Genomic DNA, 20,737 nt, shown 5'->3' with positions numbered 1-20,737 from the left:
AAGCTGCAGTTTCAGCAACCAGAAGTAACCAATGGTTATCTGCTGCTGTGGAATGCAACAGGCAGAGCCGTGATTGGTCTCCTGGTGGTGTTTGGATTTACTGAGCACTCATGGCAGAGCTGGCTCTTGCTCTCTGTCTGAGACACAGATCTCTGTTGTTCATTCTATTCTATTCTTAGCTTAGCTGGCTTCTGAAGAAACCTTTTCCTTTCTATTTCTTTTTAGTATAGTCTTTATGTAACATATATCATAAAATAATAAATCAAGCCTTCTGATCATGGAGTCAACATTCTCGAATCTTCATCATCCTGAAAACCCTTGTGACCACGGTCACACACATCCAGCAGGTGAGGGAGGGGAACATCCCCAGCACCCACTAAAACACTGCAGAAAACTTTTTTTCTGCACTAAAGCACTGCAGGAAACCCCACCCTGATAACACTGGTAACACTGATAACAGCGATTGATAACACTGATAACGGTGGTAACACGGAGTTCAGCCCTCAGCTGTGAGCAGAGGCTGCCCAGGCTGTTTGTGCAGCTCCATCCCTGCAGTTTTTCCAAGCTCAGGCTCCATCAAAATGTTCAAATTGAGTTTTATCCTCGTTCTGACCCTGCTTTCCTCATCAGCTCCCAGGGGATGACCTCTGAGGACCCTTCCAGCCAGGATTTTTGGGATGAGGACCTGTCCAGATCTGCTGGTTCCAGCAGGGAATGCCAGGAGCTGGAGGTCCCTGGCCAGCAGCACTTCCCAAGCCCAGATCCCAGCTCTGCACCCACCGATTTTTACCCCTCTGTGCCACCACACAGCCACAAAAAGCTGCCACCAGGCTCACCCCACCCCTCTGCTCCATCCTTTCTCTATTTATCACTCCCTCCTTGAGAGCAGGGAGCCACAGCAGCTCCTTCTCCCATTTCCCCAGCCCTGCAGGCGCCTCCCCATCTGGCAGGGGCTGCGGGATCAAGGCTGGAGCTGCTCTTACTTTTGTATTCCAGGTGAAAGCCGGCAGCAGAGACGCTGATGTCGGAATAGAAATGCAGATAGAGCTGGTTTGAAGTGCTGTTGAGCAGCGCGGGCACTGTGGTTCCTGGCAAAACAAGAGGTGCACAAAGGCAGTGCAGAGAGTGTGAAAAATGCCTATTTGATGATTGGCTTTTGGCAAATATTCAAATGAAGGTTGTATGGGTTGTGTTAGAAAGTGATGCTGTATTCATTCTCTTAAGTAGTGTGTTAAATATAGTTTCAGGTTATAACAAAATGTTAAAATAGAAACGATGCTATGTAAGATATTTTTTTAAAGAAAGGACTTGCACCAGATAGCAGCCACAGGACACCTGAACCCTTCAGAGAAAGAGAATTTATTGCTCCATTGTCAGAAAATACAAACTTCTTCCTGCCTTGCTCAGGCTTGAAGATGCTGTCAGGATTAGGAGGAAGAAGCTGACACTGCCCAGACAGAATCCTGTGTTTGAATGGAATTGATGCATCATGAATGAGGTGTATGAATATGCAACAGGCTGTTGTTTTTAAGGGTTAATCCTCTGTTAACATGGGTCCTTTTTTCGGGCTTGTTTTGCCCAGACTGGACTGTCCGTAACTCTTGTTTTTATTGTCTCATATTGTCTTAATTCAAATTGTCCAAATTATTATTACTCTAATTATATTACTATTTTTATAACCATTTTATTACTATTTTTATTATTTTAAAATAAAATTTTAAATAATAATAAAATATATTATTTATTAATATATAACATATAATATATAATATATAAAATATATATAATATACTATATACTATATACTATACACACTATATACTATATACTATATAATATAATATATATACTATATACAATATACTATATTATACATTATACATTATATATTATATATTATATATTATATGCAATGTGTTTTATTGTGATATGTAAAATATTCTAATAAAATAATAATATAAAATATTATTTTAATATTTAATATTACATTTACTATTAAACTTTTAAAATGTTAAAAATAAGTGATTGACGTTTTTCACAGAGAGGATCTCTCTCTCCCCCTCCTGGGAGATTTGCTGACAACACAAAGTCCTTAAGTCCTTTCAACTTAACGAGCTCCTCTTGGTTTTGATCAGGTTCTTTCCAACCAGGCCAATTGAGAAATACCCAGGGCTTTTCCAGGGGCTGCTCCTGGATTTCAGCCCGTGGAGCTTGGCCACCGTCAGACCAAAAACACCAAGGGATGGGAAAATTCGGGAAAATTCGGGATTCCTTCATCCCCTGGAAGCTGCTGCAGCTCCATCCCAGACCCTTCTCCTGCCCAGCTCAGGGCATTTTGGGCACATTTGTTAAATAAATGAGGTTTTGGGCCATTGTTCTGCCAGTGGTGCTGAATTTGAAAGCTTCTCAAAGCTCCTGGAGCTTGGATGCTCCCTGCTCCGCTAAAAGCCACAATTCAAGGAAAAACACAAAGGATTCCAAAGGAAATACAAAAATCCCAAGGAAAAATAAGAGTTTGTTTTGCAGCCCTTCACCCATTCTGGGGGACATCAAGGTCAGGTCACCCTGCCAGGTGTGGTGGCCTCACATCCCAGCAGAGCTGAGGGAATTACCATTTCCAGGAATAAAACCCCACTGCTTTTAGGTGTTTAAGGCTCCCTCTCAACCCTTCCCACAGGCAGACGGGAGCTGAAATTCCCAACCCAACAGAGCACATGATTCCCTTGAAATCTATTCCTGGCTTTGGATGCTTTTTTAAGTTTAATTTTGTGAGGTGAATAAGACGAGGCAGGGACTGATGGGCTCGAGGGCCACGTACCAGAGAAGCTCCCCAGCATGGTGGCTGTGTTGTCTCCTCCATCAAACACTTCCAGGGAATCCCAGTTCTGCTCTGTGACAAAACTGATCACCTGGATCTGCAGAGAGAAACAAAGCAAAGGACAAAATTAACGGCACAATCCCTCAAATAATGGGAATAAATCAAATTAACAGCAATTAAAGGGTCACTAATTGAGTTTACACACTCTGGGCGTTCAGCACGGGCAAAACTTGGAGACTCCTGCCTTTGACCATTCCCACTGGGATTTTCCAGCTATTTTTCCCCCCAAACTTCTAAACAGAAATGTTGTTTTCTGCTGCTGCTCCAGAGCTCCTGGAACTGCCCAGCTCATTTTCAGCTGCTGAGAATCCCAGCCTTTTTTCCTCCCTGTTTGGAGAAATCCCTGAAGACTTTGAGCCCTTTCAAATGAGAGCAACCAGCAGCAACCCGGTGATAAAATAAACCCAAAAAACGCCTCACATTTAAACAACAGGATTTTAAAAATCCAATCGAGTGCCAGCCTTGTTCCTCAGCATTTAATGGGATCACTCGAGTGCATTTTCAGATTTCACCTTTCCCTGCCATGCCCCACAAGGTTTGGAGGCCTTAGGAAGTCACTTGGCTCCATTAGTTGGAACATAAACACAAATCCTTGGATGAGAAACATTGGGAGAGCTGAGAAATCTGCATTTATACCGAAAAGCAGAGCTGAGAAATCTGCATTTATACCGAAAAGCCGCTCGTGCTTGAGTGAGGATCTCCAAGGAATTGCACAGCTTTGTTTGCCATTAACAGGTATTTTGCCTAAATCCTAAATGCTGATGGTTCAAAGCCTTCAGTGTCCCATTAAAAACCCAAGTTTGGTGAATGGGGTGAGGGTGAGGCAGAAAATCTGAGTAAAAACCACCTGTTTTGGGGAAAACTCAGATTTGATCTGGAAGGTCTGGATGAGATTTTCCAACATTGGGTATCTCAAATTAAACTGGCAGGCAAAAAAAAAAAAAAAAAAGACAAATCCAAAAGGAGTCTTAGAGATAAATCAGGAGCATAAATGAGTTGTACAGCTTGGCTCCAAACAAGGAGAGTGCTGGAAAATTGGGAAAAATGAGCAGTGAGGAGACTTCACTGCCCTCAAATTTTGACTACACACGTGTGAACCCTCTCCCTTTCTCCCCAAATCTTATTCCCTGATTTCCTCATCCACCCCAATTCCCCACTTACCTCTGCCTTGCTGCGCATCAAATCAAAACCCCCCGCTTGAAAATAAGTAATAAAACCAAAATCAAATAAAATAAATAAATAATAAAACCAAAACCAATCCCCCCCACTTCAGCCACTGAAACCCATTTCCTCCTCGATTTACTCCGGGTAATAAAACCGGCTGTAAAGTTCCTCCCAAATATTTTTTTTAGCAGAAAGTGAGCGGAGTTCACCCAGCAGGAATCTCAGTGACCCCCACGGAGCCATCGCTGACCCTTTTTTCCCTTTTTTTCCTGCCTCATTACACCCCTATTGTGATTTACATTATTGGAAGTGGAGTGAGAATGAGCGTTTTGTTTGCTCTTACACCGCCTAAATTATTTATTCTCCTCTCTCTCCCCCCGTCCTCCAGCTTAACGGAATAAACATTTTTAAGGTCCTAATTCTAGTCTGACATGTGGATTCACAAGGGATCTGCATCTATTTACTGCCACGTGTATAAATTAATTCACTCAGGAAGGTTTGCTCCGCGAATGAATAATTCATGGCAGAAGTGCCAGCTTCTACCCTGATTACATAAAAATCCTGCTCCTGAGTGCTGCCACCAAGAAAGCTTCAATTTCACCTCCTTCCCTGATTTACAGTTGTTTAACCTTTAATTGTTGTGCAAAAAGGGGGTAAAGTGATGCTGGAATTAAGATCTAATAATGGAGAACCCAAAGGAAGCGGAGCCAGGATGGATCCAGCTCCAGCTCCAGCTCCGTGGTCATTCCCTCCCCGGGGGCTGCCCTGGGACCCCTCCCTGCAGCTGTTTCAGGTCCTGAAAAGCCAAAACCTTTCTCCAAGGGTTTTTCCCCCCCTCTGGAAGTCCCAGGGAAGCTGATGGGTCGTGACCAGGTGACAGCAGATCCTGGTGACACGTGAAGTGCAGAACTCAGCGCTGCTGGGGGCCCCAAAAATGTGGGATCAAAGAATTTTAAGGGTTTGGGATGGGTTTTAAAGCTCATCTTGTTCCAAAATCTCTGCTGTGGGCAGGGACATCTCCCACTATCCAAAAGTGGAACAGGTTGGAAGCCCTGCTCAACCAGGCCTTGGACACTTCCAGGCTTGGAGCGTCCACAGCCTCCCTGGACAATCATAGTAAAAAACTAAAATTGAACGCAGATTCTCCCTCTTTTGTGCCAGAGTAAGGGTCACACTGAGGCACCACGTCCTGCTCTTCCCCAGATCCCACCCTGTGCCTCCCTGGCACTGCTTCTGGAGCTCTGGCAGCCTCAGGGCTGTGCCCATGCCCTGGGGAGCCTGGGCAGTGCCTGCACCCTCTGGGGGAAGAAGAACCTTTCCCTAAATCCAACCTGGCACAGCTCTCCTTGCCTGGTCACAAACTGGAGCCATGATATTTTATGAAAAATCCTTTCCTTAGGGTTTCTTTTCTCCTGAGAAGCTGAGAGGCCTCAGGAACAAAATGTAACCAATGGTTATCTGCTGCTGTGGGATGCATCAGGTGCATCTGGGATTGGTCTCATGTGGTTGTTTCTAATTAATGGCCAATCACAGCCCAGCTGGCTCAGACTCTCTGTCCCAGACTCAAGTTTTTGTTATTAATTCCTTCTTTTTCTGTTCTTAGCCAGCCTTCTGATGAAATCCTTCCTTCTATTCTTTTAGTATAGTAATATAATATAATATAATAATAATAATATAGTATAATATAATATAATATAATATAATATAATATAATATAATATAATATAATATAATATAATATATATAATAAAATAATAAATCAGCCTTCTGAAACACGGAGTCAGATCCTCGTCTCTTCCCTCATCCTCAGACCCCTGCAAAGATCATCACAACAAACATCACCAACGAGTCCCTGCCTCATCCTGGCAGTAAATGAATGCCTGATTCCAGAGAATTCCACATCAATCCATCCCTGAGGAGCAGCATTTTCCCATCACGTGGCTTCTTTGAGAGCAGCACACCCTGAGTGTCCTCCCGTCCGTCCTGGCTGTACCTGAATCCCTGCTCCCTCGGGCACTGTGATCTTCCACACGCAGTTGAGGCTGTTCAGGTAGGGCTCAGGGAAGCCTGGGGACAGGATGGTTCCTTTCCTCTCTGTCAGATTCCCCCCGCAGGGCACTGCCATGAGGAAAGCACAAGGTTTTGCTAAAAACATCGTGAAAATGACAAGAAATCAAGAGATGGTTGTGATTTAAGGATGGGATTTGTAGGAATAATCCTTTTCCCAGTAACTTTTTTTCGTGCAACTTTTGGCACATTCCTTGGGTGTGGATGATCTTCAGGAGCTGCTCTCCTTCAGAGGAGGTGAAAGCAGCTTTCAGCCAGATCAGATTTATTTGAGATGCTGTCCCAGATCTCACAAGAGTATTGGATCAAAAATGTCAATTCCCTGGAATTTGGGGTTAAACTGTTCTTATTCAGAGCCAGGCTGGGCTTTGTATTTTATCAGACAACCATGGAAGAGTTTGGGTGGGAAGGAACCTTAAAGATCACCAAATCCTTTCACCCAGACACCTCCAACTGTCCCAGGTCGCTCCAATCCCTGTCCAACCTGGCCTTGGACACTTCCAAGGATGGGACAGCCAGAGCTTTTCTGGACAGAGCCACAGGAGGTTTTAAAGAAGTTTTTTATATTTCATTCATTTACATTTACATTTCAATTCATTAGTGCAAGGATGGGACAGTCATAACCTTTCTGGACAGAACCGCAGGAGGTTTTAAAGAAGTTTGTTATATTTAATGAATTTACATTTACATTTCAATTCATTAGTGCTTTGTTTTGCTCTTGATTTTTTCCCACAGAACACCCTAGGCTGGAAGTTTTTTACATTTCATTCATTTACATTTACATTTCAATTCATTAGTGCAAGGATGGGACAGCCACAACCTTTCTGGACAGAACCACGAGAGGTTCTAAAGAAGTTTTTAACATTTCATTCATTTACATTTCAATTCATTAGTGCTTTGTTTTGCTCTTGATTTTTCTCACAGAACACCCTGGGCTGGAAGTTTTTTACATTTCATTCATTTACATCTACATTTCAATTCATTAGTGCTTTGTTTTGCTGTTGATTTTCCCACAGGCTGGAAGAGACCCACCAACATCCAACCCCTGTCCCCTTTCAGGACAACCCAGAGAGTGGCACCACTCCCAGTGACTTTCCCAGTGCCACCCACGCTGTTCCCACCTCCCCCAGTGCCACCTGCCTGTGGCTACAGGCCATGAAATAAAACTCCACGGACACGCTGCTCTTTTCAAGGTAAAAAGAGAGCTTTTAATTTCTGACTCTAACATTTATAGGTTTCCAAAGGTGAGAGTGGATTGGAGGGTGACAATGCCACCTCTCCAGTGACACCGGACACACCAACAGCCCATCAGATCCCTCCTCCTCCATGAAAGAACACAAAACAATAAGTTATTCACATAAAGCGCGCGATAAGAACGCAAACATCAGAAAGCTCGGAAAAACCTTAAGAAAATCAAGGTGGCACTTACCCACGCAGGTGGGGACGGAGGAGTTCCACTGAGCCAGGGCCCCGGGCATGGCCAGGCACTGGATGGCAGGGGAGCCTCTGAGGCCGTATCCGGGGCTGCACTCGAAGCGCACCAGGGCGCCCACGGCGAAGTCGCTGCCCAGGCGCCGGCCGTGCCGCGGCTCCGGCACCGAGCTGCACTGCGTGGCGCTGGTGCGGGGCACGGCTGCCACAGAGGGGAGGCACACAACAGGGTTAGTGCTGGCAGGGAGCTGCTGGAGTGAGGGTTTGTCAGTTTTACACAGGAATTCCTGAGTATCTGAATGCCGCGAGGTGCTGGGGGCAGACTTGGCTGTTGAGTGGTTGTACCTAAAAGCCTGAAGTGTCAGGGTTGAATCCAAACATGACCATTGACTGACTGTCATACCCTAAAGTATCCAAATCCAAAGGAATGGCTGAATCCAAACTTGGCCATTGACTGATTGTACCTAAACCCCAAAGTATCTAAACTCCAAGGAGGGGCTGAATCCAAACATGACCACTGACTGATTGTACCTAAACCCTAAAGTATCAAATCCAAAGGAATGCCTGAATTCAAACTTGACCATTGACTGATTGTACCTAAACCCCAAGGTGGGGTTGAATCCAAACATGAGCACTGACTGATTGTACCTAAACCTCAAGGAGGGGTTGAATGCAAACTTGACCATTGATTGATTGTATCTAAAAAAAACCTGAAGTATCAGGGTTGAATCCAAACATGATCGACTGATTGTACCTAAATCCCAAAGTATCTAAATCCAAAGGAAGGGCTGAATCCAAACTTGGCCATTGAGTGATTGTACTTAAATTCCAAAGTATCTAAACCCCAAGGAGAGGCTGAATCCAAACACGACCACTGATTGATTATACCTGAATCCCAAGGAGGAGCTGAATCTAAACTTGGCCCATTGATTGATTGTGCCTAAAAATCTAAAGTATTGGGGCTGATCCAAACATGACCATTGGCTGATTGTACCTAAACCCCAAAGTATTTAAACCCCAAAGAGAGGCTGAATCCATGACCATTAACTGATTGTACTTAAACCCCAAAGTATCTAAATCCCAAGGAGGAGCTAAATCCAAACTTGGCCATTTACTGATTGTATCTAAACCCCCAAAGTATCTAAATCACAGAGGATGAATCCAAGCATAACCACAGCCTGATTTTATTTAAATCCCAAAGATTGGCTTAATCCAAGCATGACCATTGACTGATTGTATCTAAATCCCAAAAACTGGTCAAATCCAATCATGACCATTGACTGATTATACCTAAATCCTAAAGACTGGCTTAATCCAGGCATGACCATTGAATGATTACTCCTAAATCCCTAAGTGTCTAAATCCTAAAGAATGTCTGCATCCAAGCATGACCATTGACTGATCATTCCTAAATCCCAAAGCACCTAAACCCCAAAGGTGGGCTGAACCCAAGAATGACCACTGAGAAGAGAAAAAAAGAACATTTCACTCCCAGTTCTGCCAGCTCAAGTGATCTGAGTTCAAGTGGCTCCATGCCAGACCAAGTGGAGGAGGCACTTGGTGACACAGCTGGGTGGGCATGGGGGCACCTGGATGAAGGTTGGACTTGAAGATCTTGGAGGTTTTCTCCAACCTTAATGATTTAATGATTCTATACCTGAAATAAAAGCAGCTGGGACATCCAGAACCCCCCCCATCCACCCAGTTCTCCCTCCAGAGAACCTCCCCAGCACCAAAAGGTTGTTTTCCCCCAGGGGAACCAAAGGATTTGCCAGTGGTTTCCCAAAAAAATTGTTTTGTCACCCGACGCAGGAGCCTTTGGGTTCCTCAGCTCCCTGGGCCTCATGGCCATGAAGGAACAGCAATTGGGAAAAAAAATCTTCTTTGGAAAAGAAAGAAAAGGGGGATTTAAGTTGTGATGGTGCTGAAATTGTTCATATTCCTGTCAAATACTGGGAATTACAGTCAAAGACAGGAATGAATCTGGCAGATAAGCGAGGAGAAAAACTCATCAAAAAAAACCAGGTCTATTGCCAAGGAAGAAGTCAATTAATATGTTCCTCTGAGTTGCTTTAAATTTATGAGTGTTTAGCTAATTAGAGTCTGGCCAGGCAGATCCAAATCAGGATCGCCCTTTTCCCCTTGCTTCCCATGCAGCTCTTGCAGGAGGGAGGAGGAAACCTTCCCTGGTTTCATCAAAACCTTTGTTCTGCCGAGCTCTTTGAAGATTACAATCACAACCACGGCTGTTTCACACTCATTAGGCAGGAATTCAAGAGAACAGATCTTTAACTACTCCAAAATCCCAACCATGCTTTGCTTCACCCCTGGAGAAGGCTCAGGTCGTGCCAGTGTCTGTCCCCTCTTTGCAGCAAAAGCCTGGATGTTCCCACAGATAACTCCAGGGAGCACGTGGGTGAGAAATCCCTTCTGCTTTCCCACTGTTCCATGCATCATTTGCTATTTACTCCCATAAAATCCCCGAGTTGTTCTCGCCCAGTGCAGCACAAAGCTGTTACTGAAAGGATCAAGGGGCAGGAGTGTGACAGCCCCGAGCCTGTGACACGGCACAGAGGGAGGATTTCCGAGCTGCCAGACGGGATTTCAGCTGCTTACACCCAGCAAAAGTGCTAAAAATGCCACTGGGAAGAATTGCTGTGGGATAAATCTCCAAATTCCCTATGTGACTCTGGGCACGACGCCGGGATGGGGCTGATGGTAATCCTGGGATGTGCAGGGTTCAGGCTGAGTGGGAATGCAAGGGCAGAATACAAAGTACCCACAGCAGCCAGCCAGCCCTGCCAGAGCTCTGCTCCCAAAGGAATCCTAATTCCCTGTGATATTCCCTGCTCAGAACCCCCAGACTCCAAAAGCAGCTCAGGACACTCAGGACACCCCTGGGAGAGACCCGAGGACACTTCCAGAACACACCTGAACTCACCTTGGTAGACAAAATGAAAGCCTTTGGCTGTGGATTGACCCTTGGAGCTGAATTTGATCAGGATCTGGTTGGTGGTGGCCAATGGCAAAGATTCCCCTGGATGGGGAGGAGGGAAAACGGGAGAGAGAGGTGAAGGAATGAGCCACAGGGAGCAGGGGTTGGGTGTCAGCTGTGCCAAAGCTGCTGTCCCCAGCAGGGACAGGGGACAGGGACAGGGACAGGGACAGGGAGCAGCTCCCTACCTGAGTGAGAGCCTGAGAGGGAGCTGAGCAGCCGTGAGTGCTCTGTGGGGCCATCGTGCACCTCCACCACGTCATTGAGCGCCGTCTGGAAAAAGGCAAACTGCCCGAAGAGCACTGTGGGGACAGGGACAGGGCTGGCACCGGCCACTGCTGTCCCCAGCATCGCCACCCTGCTGTCCCCAGTGCCACCACGCTGCTGTCCCCAGTGCCACCACGCTGCTGTCCCCAGCATCACCATGTTGCTGTCCCCAGTGCCACCATGCTGCCATGCCACTGCTGTCCCCAGCATCGCCACACTGCTGTCCCCATATTGCTGTCCCCACTGCCACCACACTGCTGCCCCCAGTGCCACCACACTGCTGCCCCCAGTGTCATCACACTGCCATCCCACTGCTGTCCCTGATGTCATCACACTGCTGTCCCCAGCATCATCACGCTACTGTCCCCAGTGTCACCACTGCTGTCCCCACACTGCTGTCCCCAGTGCCACCACACTGCCATCCCACTGCTGTCTCCAGCATCACCATGCTGCTGTCCCCAATGTCACCACACTGCTGTCTCACTGCTGTCCCCAGTGTCACCACACTACTGTCCACAGCATCATCACACTGCTGCTCCCACATTGCTGTCCCCACTATCACCCCACTGATGACCCCACTGCCATCCCACTGCTGTCCCCACTGATGACCCCACTGCCATCCCACTGCTGTCCCTACACCGCCCTGCACAGCCAGGCCATGGGGCCAAGGCATTTTCTTGGAACCCCAGAACCCCCTGAGCTGAATCAGACCCCAAGGACCATCCAGCCCAACCCCTGGCCCTGCCCAGCACCCCCAGGATTCCCAGCATTCCAAACTGGGATCTGTTTTCCCAGCACAGCCTCTGTCCTGTGTTTCAGCTGCCTTTATTCCAGGCAGGGAGTGACAGCCTGGAAAAATGGGAGCCCTTTATTTATCCCCAAATTCCAGAGGCAGCACCAGCTTTCCCTGGATTCATTAAGACAACATTTTCCCACTGATTCCCAGCCCACTGGGAATTTTCTGTGACTCATCCCCTTTCCCTGCCTAGGGAACACGAGGTGCAGAATTCCACTGAGGAACAGTAATTATTGATTAGCTGTAATGGACAAAATTGGACAAATCCAGAATTTTCTCTGACTCCAGCACAAAGAGCACCCAACAGCACCTCTTGCTACTCTCCCATCTGCCTTATCTCCAGTTCTGGATGAACTTATAAAAATTATCATTAAAAACCCAGCAAATAAGAAGAGAATCCCATAAAAATTCCAAGCATGGTACCATAGTCCTTGGGCACGACGATGGAGTACAGGCACACCTGGCCACTGGTGTAGTTTTGGGGATAATTTGGGGACAGGACGACTCCATCTGAGCCTGTGTACTGCCCTCCACAGGGAGCTGCAAGGGAAAAGGATCATGGAGCACCCCTGGAGCCTGGAAATGTCCCCAGCCACCACTCCCTGCTCCAGGTGCGGCTCCCTGAAAGGTCTCATTGAAAAAAATCAGGTTTATCCCACCCTGACTTTGTGCTGGCTCCACGTGGAATTATCAAACCGCTAATTAATGCGAGATTTGCACTGTTCCCCACCTCACAGCTGGGCATGAGCTCCTTTTGCCACCTTTCCCTCAGTTTTCCCTGACAGAGCCTTCCCAAATTAGGGATTTCACTCCTTCCCCCCATCAGCTGCCTCTTGATCCCCTTCTCAGCACGGGTCTGACTGCAAACCATGAAGTCAGAAAAGAAAACAAAAAGACCACAGAGAAACCCTAAGGAAAAACCCCTTGTTTTGTCACTGAGCTCTGCTCCTGCTCAGCAACACCCAAGACTGAGGGTTTGGATTAGCAAGGATCAGGTTTAGCCAGGGTTTAAGTGGATTCCTGATTCCTGCCCTGTGCCAGGCACTGGATCAGCCACGTCCAGTTTCCTGTCTGTCTCCAAAAAAACCCTCAAGAAAACCCCCAGAAATCAGCTCTTCCTGTTAAATAAAAAGCTGCTAAACCCCTGAAAAACAATGAAAACTAATTCCTGGTAAAACCCCTAAAAAGATTATGGAAAAACTGAGAAAACCCCTCTGAATTAAGCCCCAGTTTTCCATGGGGGATGCATTGAGGGCTCCAGCTCTGGGCAGATCCTGCCCCCAGCCCCTTTCCCGTGGGATTTACCTGTACAGGTGGGGCGTGGCTTGTTCCAGGTGGGTTTCCCATCCCCTCCCATGACACAGGTGAGGGTGGGGCCCCCCTCAATGTTGTAGCCCCCATCACAGTAGAAGGTGATGGTGGAACCCAGCTTCAGGTCTGTGCCCACCCTGGTGCCATTCTTGATGGACCCTGGGTCAAAGCAGGACTCCCGGGGGTTCTCTGCAGGGAAAGAGATGAAATTTTTAAAAAGTATTAAAAAAAAATTAGAAAAAATTAAATTCCCAGGATTTTTATTCCTCTGCTGTTTTGATCAGTGAAATGGGAGTTTTTTTAGTTTTGTTTTTTTTTCACCTGGGAATATGTGGGATTTTCACAAGGACTGGCACCGTTGGCAGGGTGTGGATTTGGGATTTGGTTTGGATTCTGGCTGCTCCAGGCCCTCCCCTGGGAGAAGGGAGGTTCCAGTTCCCACACAGGCACCCAAAATCCAACCTCCCTGTTTTGGGAGCCACAGACACTGCCCATCACACATCTGTATCCTCAGCCTTTGAATCCTGGAACCCTGGCTTCTCCTGGGCTCAGTGGGGTCTTGATGCACAATCCAAACCAAAACCTTCATTTCACACAATCCCAGCATTGCTGAGGCTGGAAAATCCCTTCAGGATCCTCGAGTCCAAGCTGTGACCCATGCCCACCTTGTCACCAACCCAGAGCACTGAGTGCCGCAAGGACAAATCATATTTGACATGGGGAGGTCCTGACACAGAGAAATCCTGGATTCCCCATCCCTGGAAGGGTCCAAGGCCAGGCTGGATGGAACTGGGAGCAGTCTGGGATGGTGGAAGTGTCCCTGCCTATGGATGGGTTTTAAGGTCCTTTCCAACCCCAAACCAGTCTGGGATTCTTTCATTTATTCCTTGGACACCTCCAGGGGTGGGGATTCCTCCCCTTCCAAGGCCTGACACCTTTTCCATGCAGAGATTCCTGCTCATATCCAACCGGAGCCTCTCCTGGCACAACTTGAGGCTGTTCCCTCTCATCCTGACCCTGTTCCCTGGGAGCAGAGGCCAAACCCCACCTTGCTCCACCCTCCTGGCAGGTAGAGATGGAAAAACTCTCTGCCCTGCAGAGTTTAAAATCCCATTTCCACATAAAAATTCCAGGGAACATTACAGAGCTGTCAGGACTTAGATATTTCTTTCCTTCTTCTTCTTCTTCTTCTAACAGCTTTTTTTGAGGTTTTTCTTTATTATTTTTTCCTGCTTGCAATATAATTAGAGGCTTTGATTAATCCTGCTCTTTTGTAATTTGGAAATTGCTCATTAAAGACAAGGGCTTTTCTGAGAGCAGTGGCTCAGGGAACAATTCAAGTGTGCTTAAGCATGAAATCAGGGGCTCTCAGATTTTGGGGAAGGTGTGGAAGGAGAAACAGGAAACTGTAAAACCCACAGGTTTTGCTTTTGCTTCTCTGCATAAAAAATCAGATGATCCCATGGTTTCCTGTCCACAGCAGCTGCACCAGGGGATCCAAATGAATGGGGCACAAAAAGATGGGAATTTTTTTTTTTTTTTCCCCAGAGCACCAATTCCCTGTTTTGGGAGCCACAGACTGGTCAACCCCCCCTGCCCATCACACATTTGTGTCCTCAGCCTTTAAATCCTGAAATCCTGGCTTCTCCTGGCTCTGTGGGGTCTTGATGCACAAATTTTGGACACTTTGAGCACCACTTTTCCTCTTTTCCTGTTTCACTCCTTTCCTCTTCACCTCCCTTTCTCCTCCCACTGCTTTGGGTGAGATGGACTCTCCCTCCTTTTCCCTCTGCTTTGTGGGTGCCAAAAGACTGGAATTCCACCTGGGATTCCCCCTGAAAACTCCACAGCATCTAGAGCCTCTCCACTTGCTCCAAAGAGCTGGAATAATCTGGGAATAAGCAGAGGGAGAGCCCCAGGGAGCTGCTGGTGGGGTCTTGAGGCACAAATTCTGGACACTTTTGAGCATCACTTTTCCTCTTCCTTTTTCATTCCTCTTCACCTCCCTCTCTCCTCCCACTGCTTTGGGCAAGAGGAGCTCTCTTCCTTCTTTTCTTCACCCTCTGCTTTGGGGTTGTAAAAACACCAGAAAACTCCCTGGAGTTTTCCACAGCATCAAGAGCCTCTCCACTTGTTCCAAAGAGGCGGAATAATCTGGGAATAAGCAGAGGGAAAGCCCCAGGGAGCTGCTGGTGGGGTCTTGATGCACAAATGTTGGACACTTTGGGCATCGCTTTTCCTCTTTTCCTGTTTCACTCCATTCCTCTTCACCTCCCTCTCTCCTCCCACTGCTTTGGGTAAGAGGAACTTTCTTCCTTCCTTTCTCCACCCTCTGCTTCGGGGGTGCCAAAACACCAGAATTCCCCCTGGAAGTTTTCTACAACGTCTCAAGCCTCTCCACTTGCTCCAAAGGGGCGGAATAATCTGGGAATAAGCAGAGGGAAAGCCCCAGGGAGCTCCTGAGCCCCCAGCCCTCACCTGTGTACTCGATGACGAAGCCGGCGTTGCTGACGGAGGCGTCGCTCCGGAACGCCAGGAAAAGGCTGTTGCTGCTGCTCTCGATCCTCTCGGGGAGCTGGGAGCCATAAAAACTCCCAATCAGGGGGCTCAGGGAGTCAGGCCCGTCGTAGATGTGCAGGAAATCATAGCCAGGCTCCAGGCTGAAGCTGCAAAAGCAAAGGAGGAGAGCTTGGGGTCAGGACACGTCGCTGGAGAATTCCGAGTTGAGGTCCTGGGATGCGGAAGCCCAGGGCAGGGATTGGCTGCTCCTGCTCCAAAATCCTGCCAGGCAGAGGAAATTCCTGCCTCCATTCATGTGTGAGGAACCCCGGAGTGGGGATGGAGTCAAGAGACAGAACCTGAGCTGGAGCTGCTGCAGGGATTCCTGGGCTGTGCCACATCATGTCCTGTTGTATTTGTGGGGTGCCCCGTGGCAGGAAGGAGTGATGAATCTGACTCCATGTTCTCAGAAGGCTCATTTATTATTTTATGATACTGTATTATATTAAAGAATGCTATACTAAACTATACTAAAGAATATAGAAGGCTAAAGAGATAATAATGAAAACTCCTGACTCTTTCCAGAGCCCTGACACAGCTTGGCCCCAATTGGCCAAAAAGTGAAAACAACCCACAGCAGAAACCAATGAAACAATCACCTGTGGGTAAACAATCTCCAAACACATTCCAAAGGAGCAAAACAGAGGAGAAGCAAATGAGATAAGAATTGTTTTCCTTTTTCTCTGAGGCTTCTCAGCTTCCCAGGAGAAGAATCCTGGGCAAGGGGATTTTTCCAGAAAATGCGACTGTGACAATGTTCTGTCTATCAAAGACGAGCTGCAGCTGGAATATGAGCATCTCCCCTCCAAAAAAAGTCTGGGAACAGATTGTCCAGGGGCATGGGACAGCTCCATCAGCTTTGGGTTGGTTCCTTTGCAGAGTTCAGACCTCCACACCCAGATCATCCCTCCCCTCTCTGTGGCCATGGCACCAAACCATGTGGCCCCTCCGCAGGGCCATGGCACCAACCCCTTGTGTACTCACACGTTGAACACCAGGGCAATGACATAGTCAGGGGACACTGTCAGCTTCCAGTCACACTCCTTCCCTGGGGGATATGGCTCTGGGTACTGCGGGGACAGGATCACCCCAGCCGGGCCCGTCAGGATCCCGCCACACGGAGCTGCAGGAAAACCACCAAGGGTGAGCCTTTTGTGAAAAATGCATGCATCTTATGACTGGCTTTTTGCAAATATTCAAATGAATATTAGATGTGTTGTGCTAGAAAGTGATGCTGTATTAGTTCTAGTAAGTACTGTGTTAAATATAGTTTTAGGTTATAAAAAATGTTAAAATAGAAACAATGCTATGTAGGATACTTTTTTGAAGAAAGGACTTGCACCAGATAGCAGCCACAGGACACCTGAATCTTTCAGAGAAAAAGAATTTATTGCCCCATTATCAGAAGAAATGAACTTCTTCCCACCTCGAAGGTTCTGTCAGGATTCAGAGGAAGAAGTTGACATTGACCAGACAGAATCCTGTGTTTGAATGGAATTTCTGCATCATGGATGAGGTGTATGAATATGCAACAGGCTGTTGCTTTTAAGGGTTAATCCTCTGTTAACGTGGGTCCTTTTTCGGGCTTGTGCTTCCCAGAAAAAGGTACCCTGACTGTCCACAACTCTTTGTATTTATTGTCTCATATTGTCCTAATTCAATTTTTCCAAATTATTATTACTCTAATTGTATCAATATTTTTTATAACCATTTTATTACTATTAAACTTTTAAAATTTTAAAAACAAGCGACTGGTGTTTTTCACAATTTGGAGCACACAGCCTTCCAAAGCACCAAATGGGAAGCAGGAATGGACTAAAATAAAGGAGATATGATAGACAGGAGGGTTTGAGATAGCACAGAATCCTGGGGTATTTTAGTGGGAAGTGCCCCTGAGGCTGACTGTGTGCCACGAGGTTGTGGTGGCTCTGCCAGGTGAGAGCTCTGCCATTCCACAGGGGACAAACACCACAAACAGAGCTCTGGATGCCACCAGGACCTTCCTAAAATCCATAAGTGAGGAGCCAGGAGGGGAGAGAGAGGGAGAAATTCCACTTTTCTGCTGCATTTATGGAAGTCCCTGTCAAGGCCTGCTCGCCTGTAACGAGGTGAAAACACGTCTGGGCCTAAATGGCTCCGTGGTGTTTACTCCACTTCCCAGCACATTAAATGCCAAGCTGATTGAAAAATCAATTATTGCTTTTTTTTAAGGCTGAAAGTGCCTGCTCGTGTTTCTCACTGTGGCAAAACATGACTGATATTTTTCCTGTCAGTTTTTTATGCAGGCTCCTTGTGAGGGCTCTGAGATTTCCCAGATCGGCCCTCACGTATTTGGGGTGAAAGGAAGGGTCTGAGAGCAGCTACAGAGTGGGAAATGAGCTGGGATGGGACAAAAATGATGGGATAAATCTTGGAAACGTTTTCCATGAAGGAGTGAGCATGTGGAATTGCCCTTTGGGCTTTGAGAAAGAAAAATATCAGGTAAAACCCAGTGGGGCTGGTCTAGAAATGCCATAGTAGGGATTAGAGAGCTTTTTCAAGTCTAAAAATGGAGAAATGTTATCCTTCTGGGACACACCAGGAAACCACAGCACAGATATAGAAAATTTGGCTGAAAGTCCCCCAGAAATACCTTGGAAGGACCACCAAGCCTCCCACGTTTGGGATGGGATGAGAGCAAGGAGAGCACAGCCTGTGGGGGGGTCTGAGAGCAGCTCACAGAGAGGGAAATGAGCTGGGGTGGGACAAAAATGATGGGATAAATCTTGGAAACGTTTTCCATGAAGGAGTGAGCACGTGGAATTGCCCTTTGGGCCTTGATAAAGAAAAATATCAGGAAAAAGATCAGGTAAAACCCAGTGGGGCTGGTCTAGAAATGCCATAGTAGGGATTAGAGATCTTTTTCAAGTCCAAAAATGGAGAAATGTTGTCCTTCTGGGACACACCAGGAAACCACAGCACAGATATAGAAAATTTGGCTGAAAGTCCCCCAAAAATGCCTTGGAAAGACCCACCAGTATCTCTTCTGTGCCCATTCACCCCAGTTTTAACCCCAAGGGTGCTTTTTCTTCCCAGACTGTAACATCAGGGGAAAACTCCGCAGAAACTGAAATCTAAGGACTCATTTTTGAAAAGCCTGAGGGAGACAAGTGTTCAACACCCTCGGATTCCTTTGAAAATCCCATCCAGAGTCTCCAAAGGGTTTTAAGCAGGAGCTGGACCCAGCCAGTGCTGCCTGGGATTGGGAGAGATGCAAACTTCAAATGGCCCAAACCTCCCGGGGCTCTCCCAGCCCTGATTGTTCCACAGTTGTGCAACGAAGAGGGGAAAACGCATCTGAAATGCTAAAGACCCCAAATCAGCCCTCTATTTAACACTGATTTTTTTCCAGTTTAGCTCCAACCAAGCTGCCTCTCCCCCAGTTACTGATATTTCACTGATTATTCCTCCAAATCCTTTGTCACTTCATATTAAAATTGGCTGGGGAAAAAAACTATAAACAATTGAAGTATAATTTGAAGTACAATTTGAAGTGTTAGAAAATCAGCTTTTCAAATCACAGCTCTGAAGACCTGAAGGGTATTTAAAAAAATATTCCTTAATTTTTTATGATGTGTGGAGTGAAATTTTACAACAGGGTTCAGGACAGGGACCTGTGACCATGGGTTCAGGACAGGGATCTGTGTCCATGGGTGCAGGACATGGATCTGTGTCCATGTGCCCAGATCATGGATCTGCATCCCTGGGCTCAGATCATGGATCTGTGTCCATGGATTCAGGTCACAGATCTGTGTCCATGGGCTCAGAACAGGGATTTGTGTCCATGGATTCAGATCATGGATCTGTGTCTGTGTGCCAGGACATGGCCCTTTGTCCATGGATTCAGCACAGGGATGTGTGTCCGTGTGCCCAGGACATGGATCTGCATTCCTGGGCTCAGATCATGGATCTGTGTCCATGGGTTCAGGTCACAGATCTGTGTCCATGGGCTGAAAACAGGGATCTGTATCCCTGTGCCCAGGGCATGGCCCTGTGCCCATGGATTCAGGACATGGATCTGTGTCCATGTGCTCAGATTGTGGATCTGTGTCCATGGGTTCAGATCACAGATCTGTGTCTGTGTGCCCAGGTCATGGATCTGTGTCCCTGTGCCAGGACAGGAGCCTGTGTCCATGCATTCAGATCTGTGTCCCCGTGCCCAGCTCATGGATCTGTGTCCCTGTGCCAGGTCATGAGCCTGTGTCCATGCATTCAGATCTGTGTCCCTGTGCCCAGCTCATGGATCTGTGCCCGTACCTGTGCAGGTGGGGGGGTCTGGCTGCCAGAAGAACCTGTTCTGGATCTGCACACAGGTGATCTGGGCCTCCCCTTGCAGGGTGTAGCCAGGGTTGCACTGGAAGGTGATGGAGTCCCCGGCCTCTCTGCTGTCCCCGCTCCGGCTCCCGTTCTGGGGGATTCCTGGGTCGTTGCAGGAGGTGGCTGTGGACACTGCAGGGAATTAAAAGCACTCTTGAATATCAATGTTTATTTAACACCAGGCCTGCAGCACTGCCTGTCCTCAGGCTCTGTCCTTACCCAGACATCCAGGCCATGCCTTGTTTCCCCATCCCTTCTCCCTCAGCATCCCACAAAGTTCCCCCACACACAAAAAGTGCTTTTCCCTTTGCTCTGAGCATCTGCCACTCCAGCTGGGAAAGGCTCTGGGGACCAGCAAGTTCAAGAGCAGCACCCAGGGAGCAGCTTTGATGTAGAATTGTGCACATGGCTGTTTACTCCATCAGGCCAGACACCCACTGATCTTCCACGGTGCTTTTGGAGAGTTCTGTGCCAAGGCACATGCTGCAAAATCAACTCAGCCACCAGCACTTCACGCTTTCCCCTGAGTGCCAGAGAAATTTAGCCTCAAGATCTGTGAAGCATCAAGCCTGACCTTTCAGAAACGTGTTTGTTTCCTTTCCAGACTTGTTGCTGCCTCTCTTTGAGGTCTGAGATGTCCCCTGAGCTGGGGACAGGCAAAGCTTTGCTGCTGCCTGAGCTCAAGGTCTGCCAACAGCACAAGGATTTACCAGCAGGGAAAATCCTGGAGTAATAGGAGTTTTGTGAGCTTATCCACCTCATTAAAGCTCCCAAGATCCCAAAGTGGACAGGTCTGAGCTCAGGTCTGGCTGCTTAGTCACACCTGCTGAACAAAGGCTTTGAGCAGGAGCAGTCAATAAAGCCCAGCTCCAGATCAGGAGCTTATTTCCTGCTAAGTTGATGAGAGTCCGTT

General features: G+C 47.3%; 1 protein-coding gene across 3 annotated transcripts in view; it reads right to left on the bottom strand.

Moving 5' to 3' along the window:
- The window catches only part of CSMD2 (CUB and Sushi multiple domains 2), a 248,594-nt gene that overhangs the window by 46,410 nt on the left and 181,447 nt on the right, over positions 1 to 20,737 (bottom strand). For all 3 annotated transcript variants that reach the window (XM_036396894.2, XM_054517183.1, XM_054517184.1), the window contains 11 exons: positions 19,765 to 19,956; positions 16,453 to 16,591; positions 15,388 to 15,575; positions 12,904 to 13,098; positions 12,022 to 12,138; positions 10,724 to 10,837; positions 10,482 to 10,577; positions 7,539 to 7,742; positions 6,036 to 6,160; positions 2,819 to 2,915; positions 984 to 1,088 (listed from right to left, as the gene is read on the bottom strand). In XM_036396894.2, the coding sequence (XP_036252787.1) occupies positions 984 to 1,088; positions 2,819 to 2,915; positions 6,036 to 6,160; positions 7,539 to 7,742; positions 10,482 to 10,577; positions 10,724 to 10,837; positions 12,022 to 12,138; positions 12,904 to 13,098; positions 15,388 to 15,575; positions 16,453 to 16,591; positions 19,765 to 19,956 (1,572 nt within the window). The remainder of the gene's footprint in view (positions 1 to 983; positions 1,089 to 2,818; positions 2,916 to 6,035; positions 6,161 to 7,538; positions 7,743 to 10,481; positions 10,578 to 10,723; positions 10,838 to 12,021; positions 12,139 to 12,903; positions 13,099 to 15,387; positions 15,576 to 16,452; positions 16,592 to 19,764; positions 19,957 to 20,737) is intronic.

The sequence above is a fragment of the Molothrus ater genome, chromosome 24 (assembly GCF_012460135.2).
Source record: "Molothrus ater isolate BHLD 08-10-18 breed brown headed cowbird chromosome 24, BPBGC_Mater_1.1, whole genome shotgun sequence".
Lineage (NCBI taxonomy): Eukaryota > Metazoa > Chordata > Aves > Passeriformes > Icteridae > Molothrus > Molothrus ater.
The sequence above is the reverse complement of the archived record's forward strand: the minus strand, read 5'-3'. Positions and strand labels throughout refer to the sequence as shown.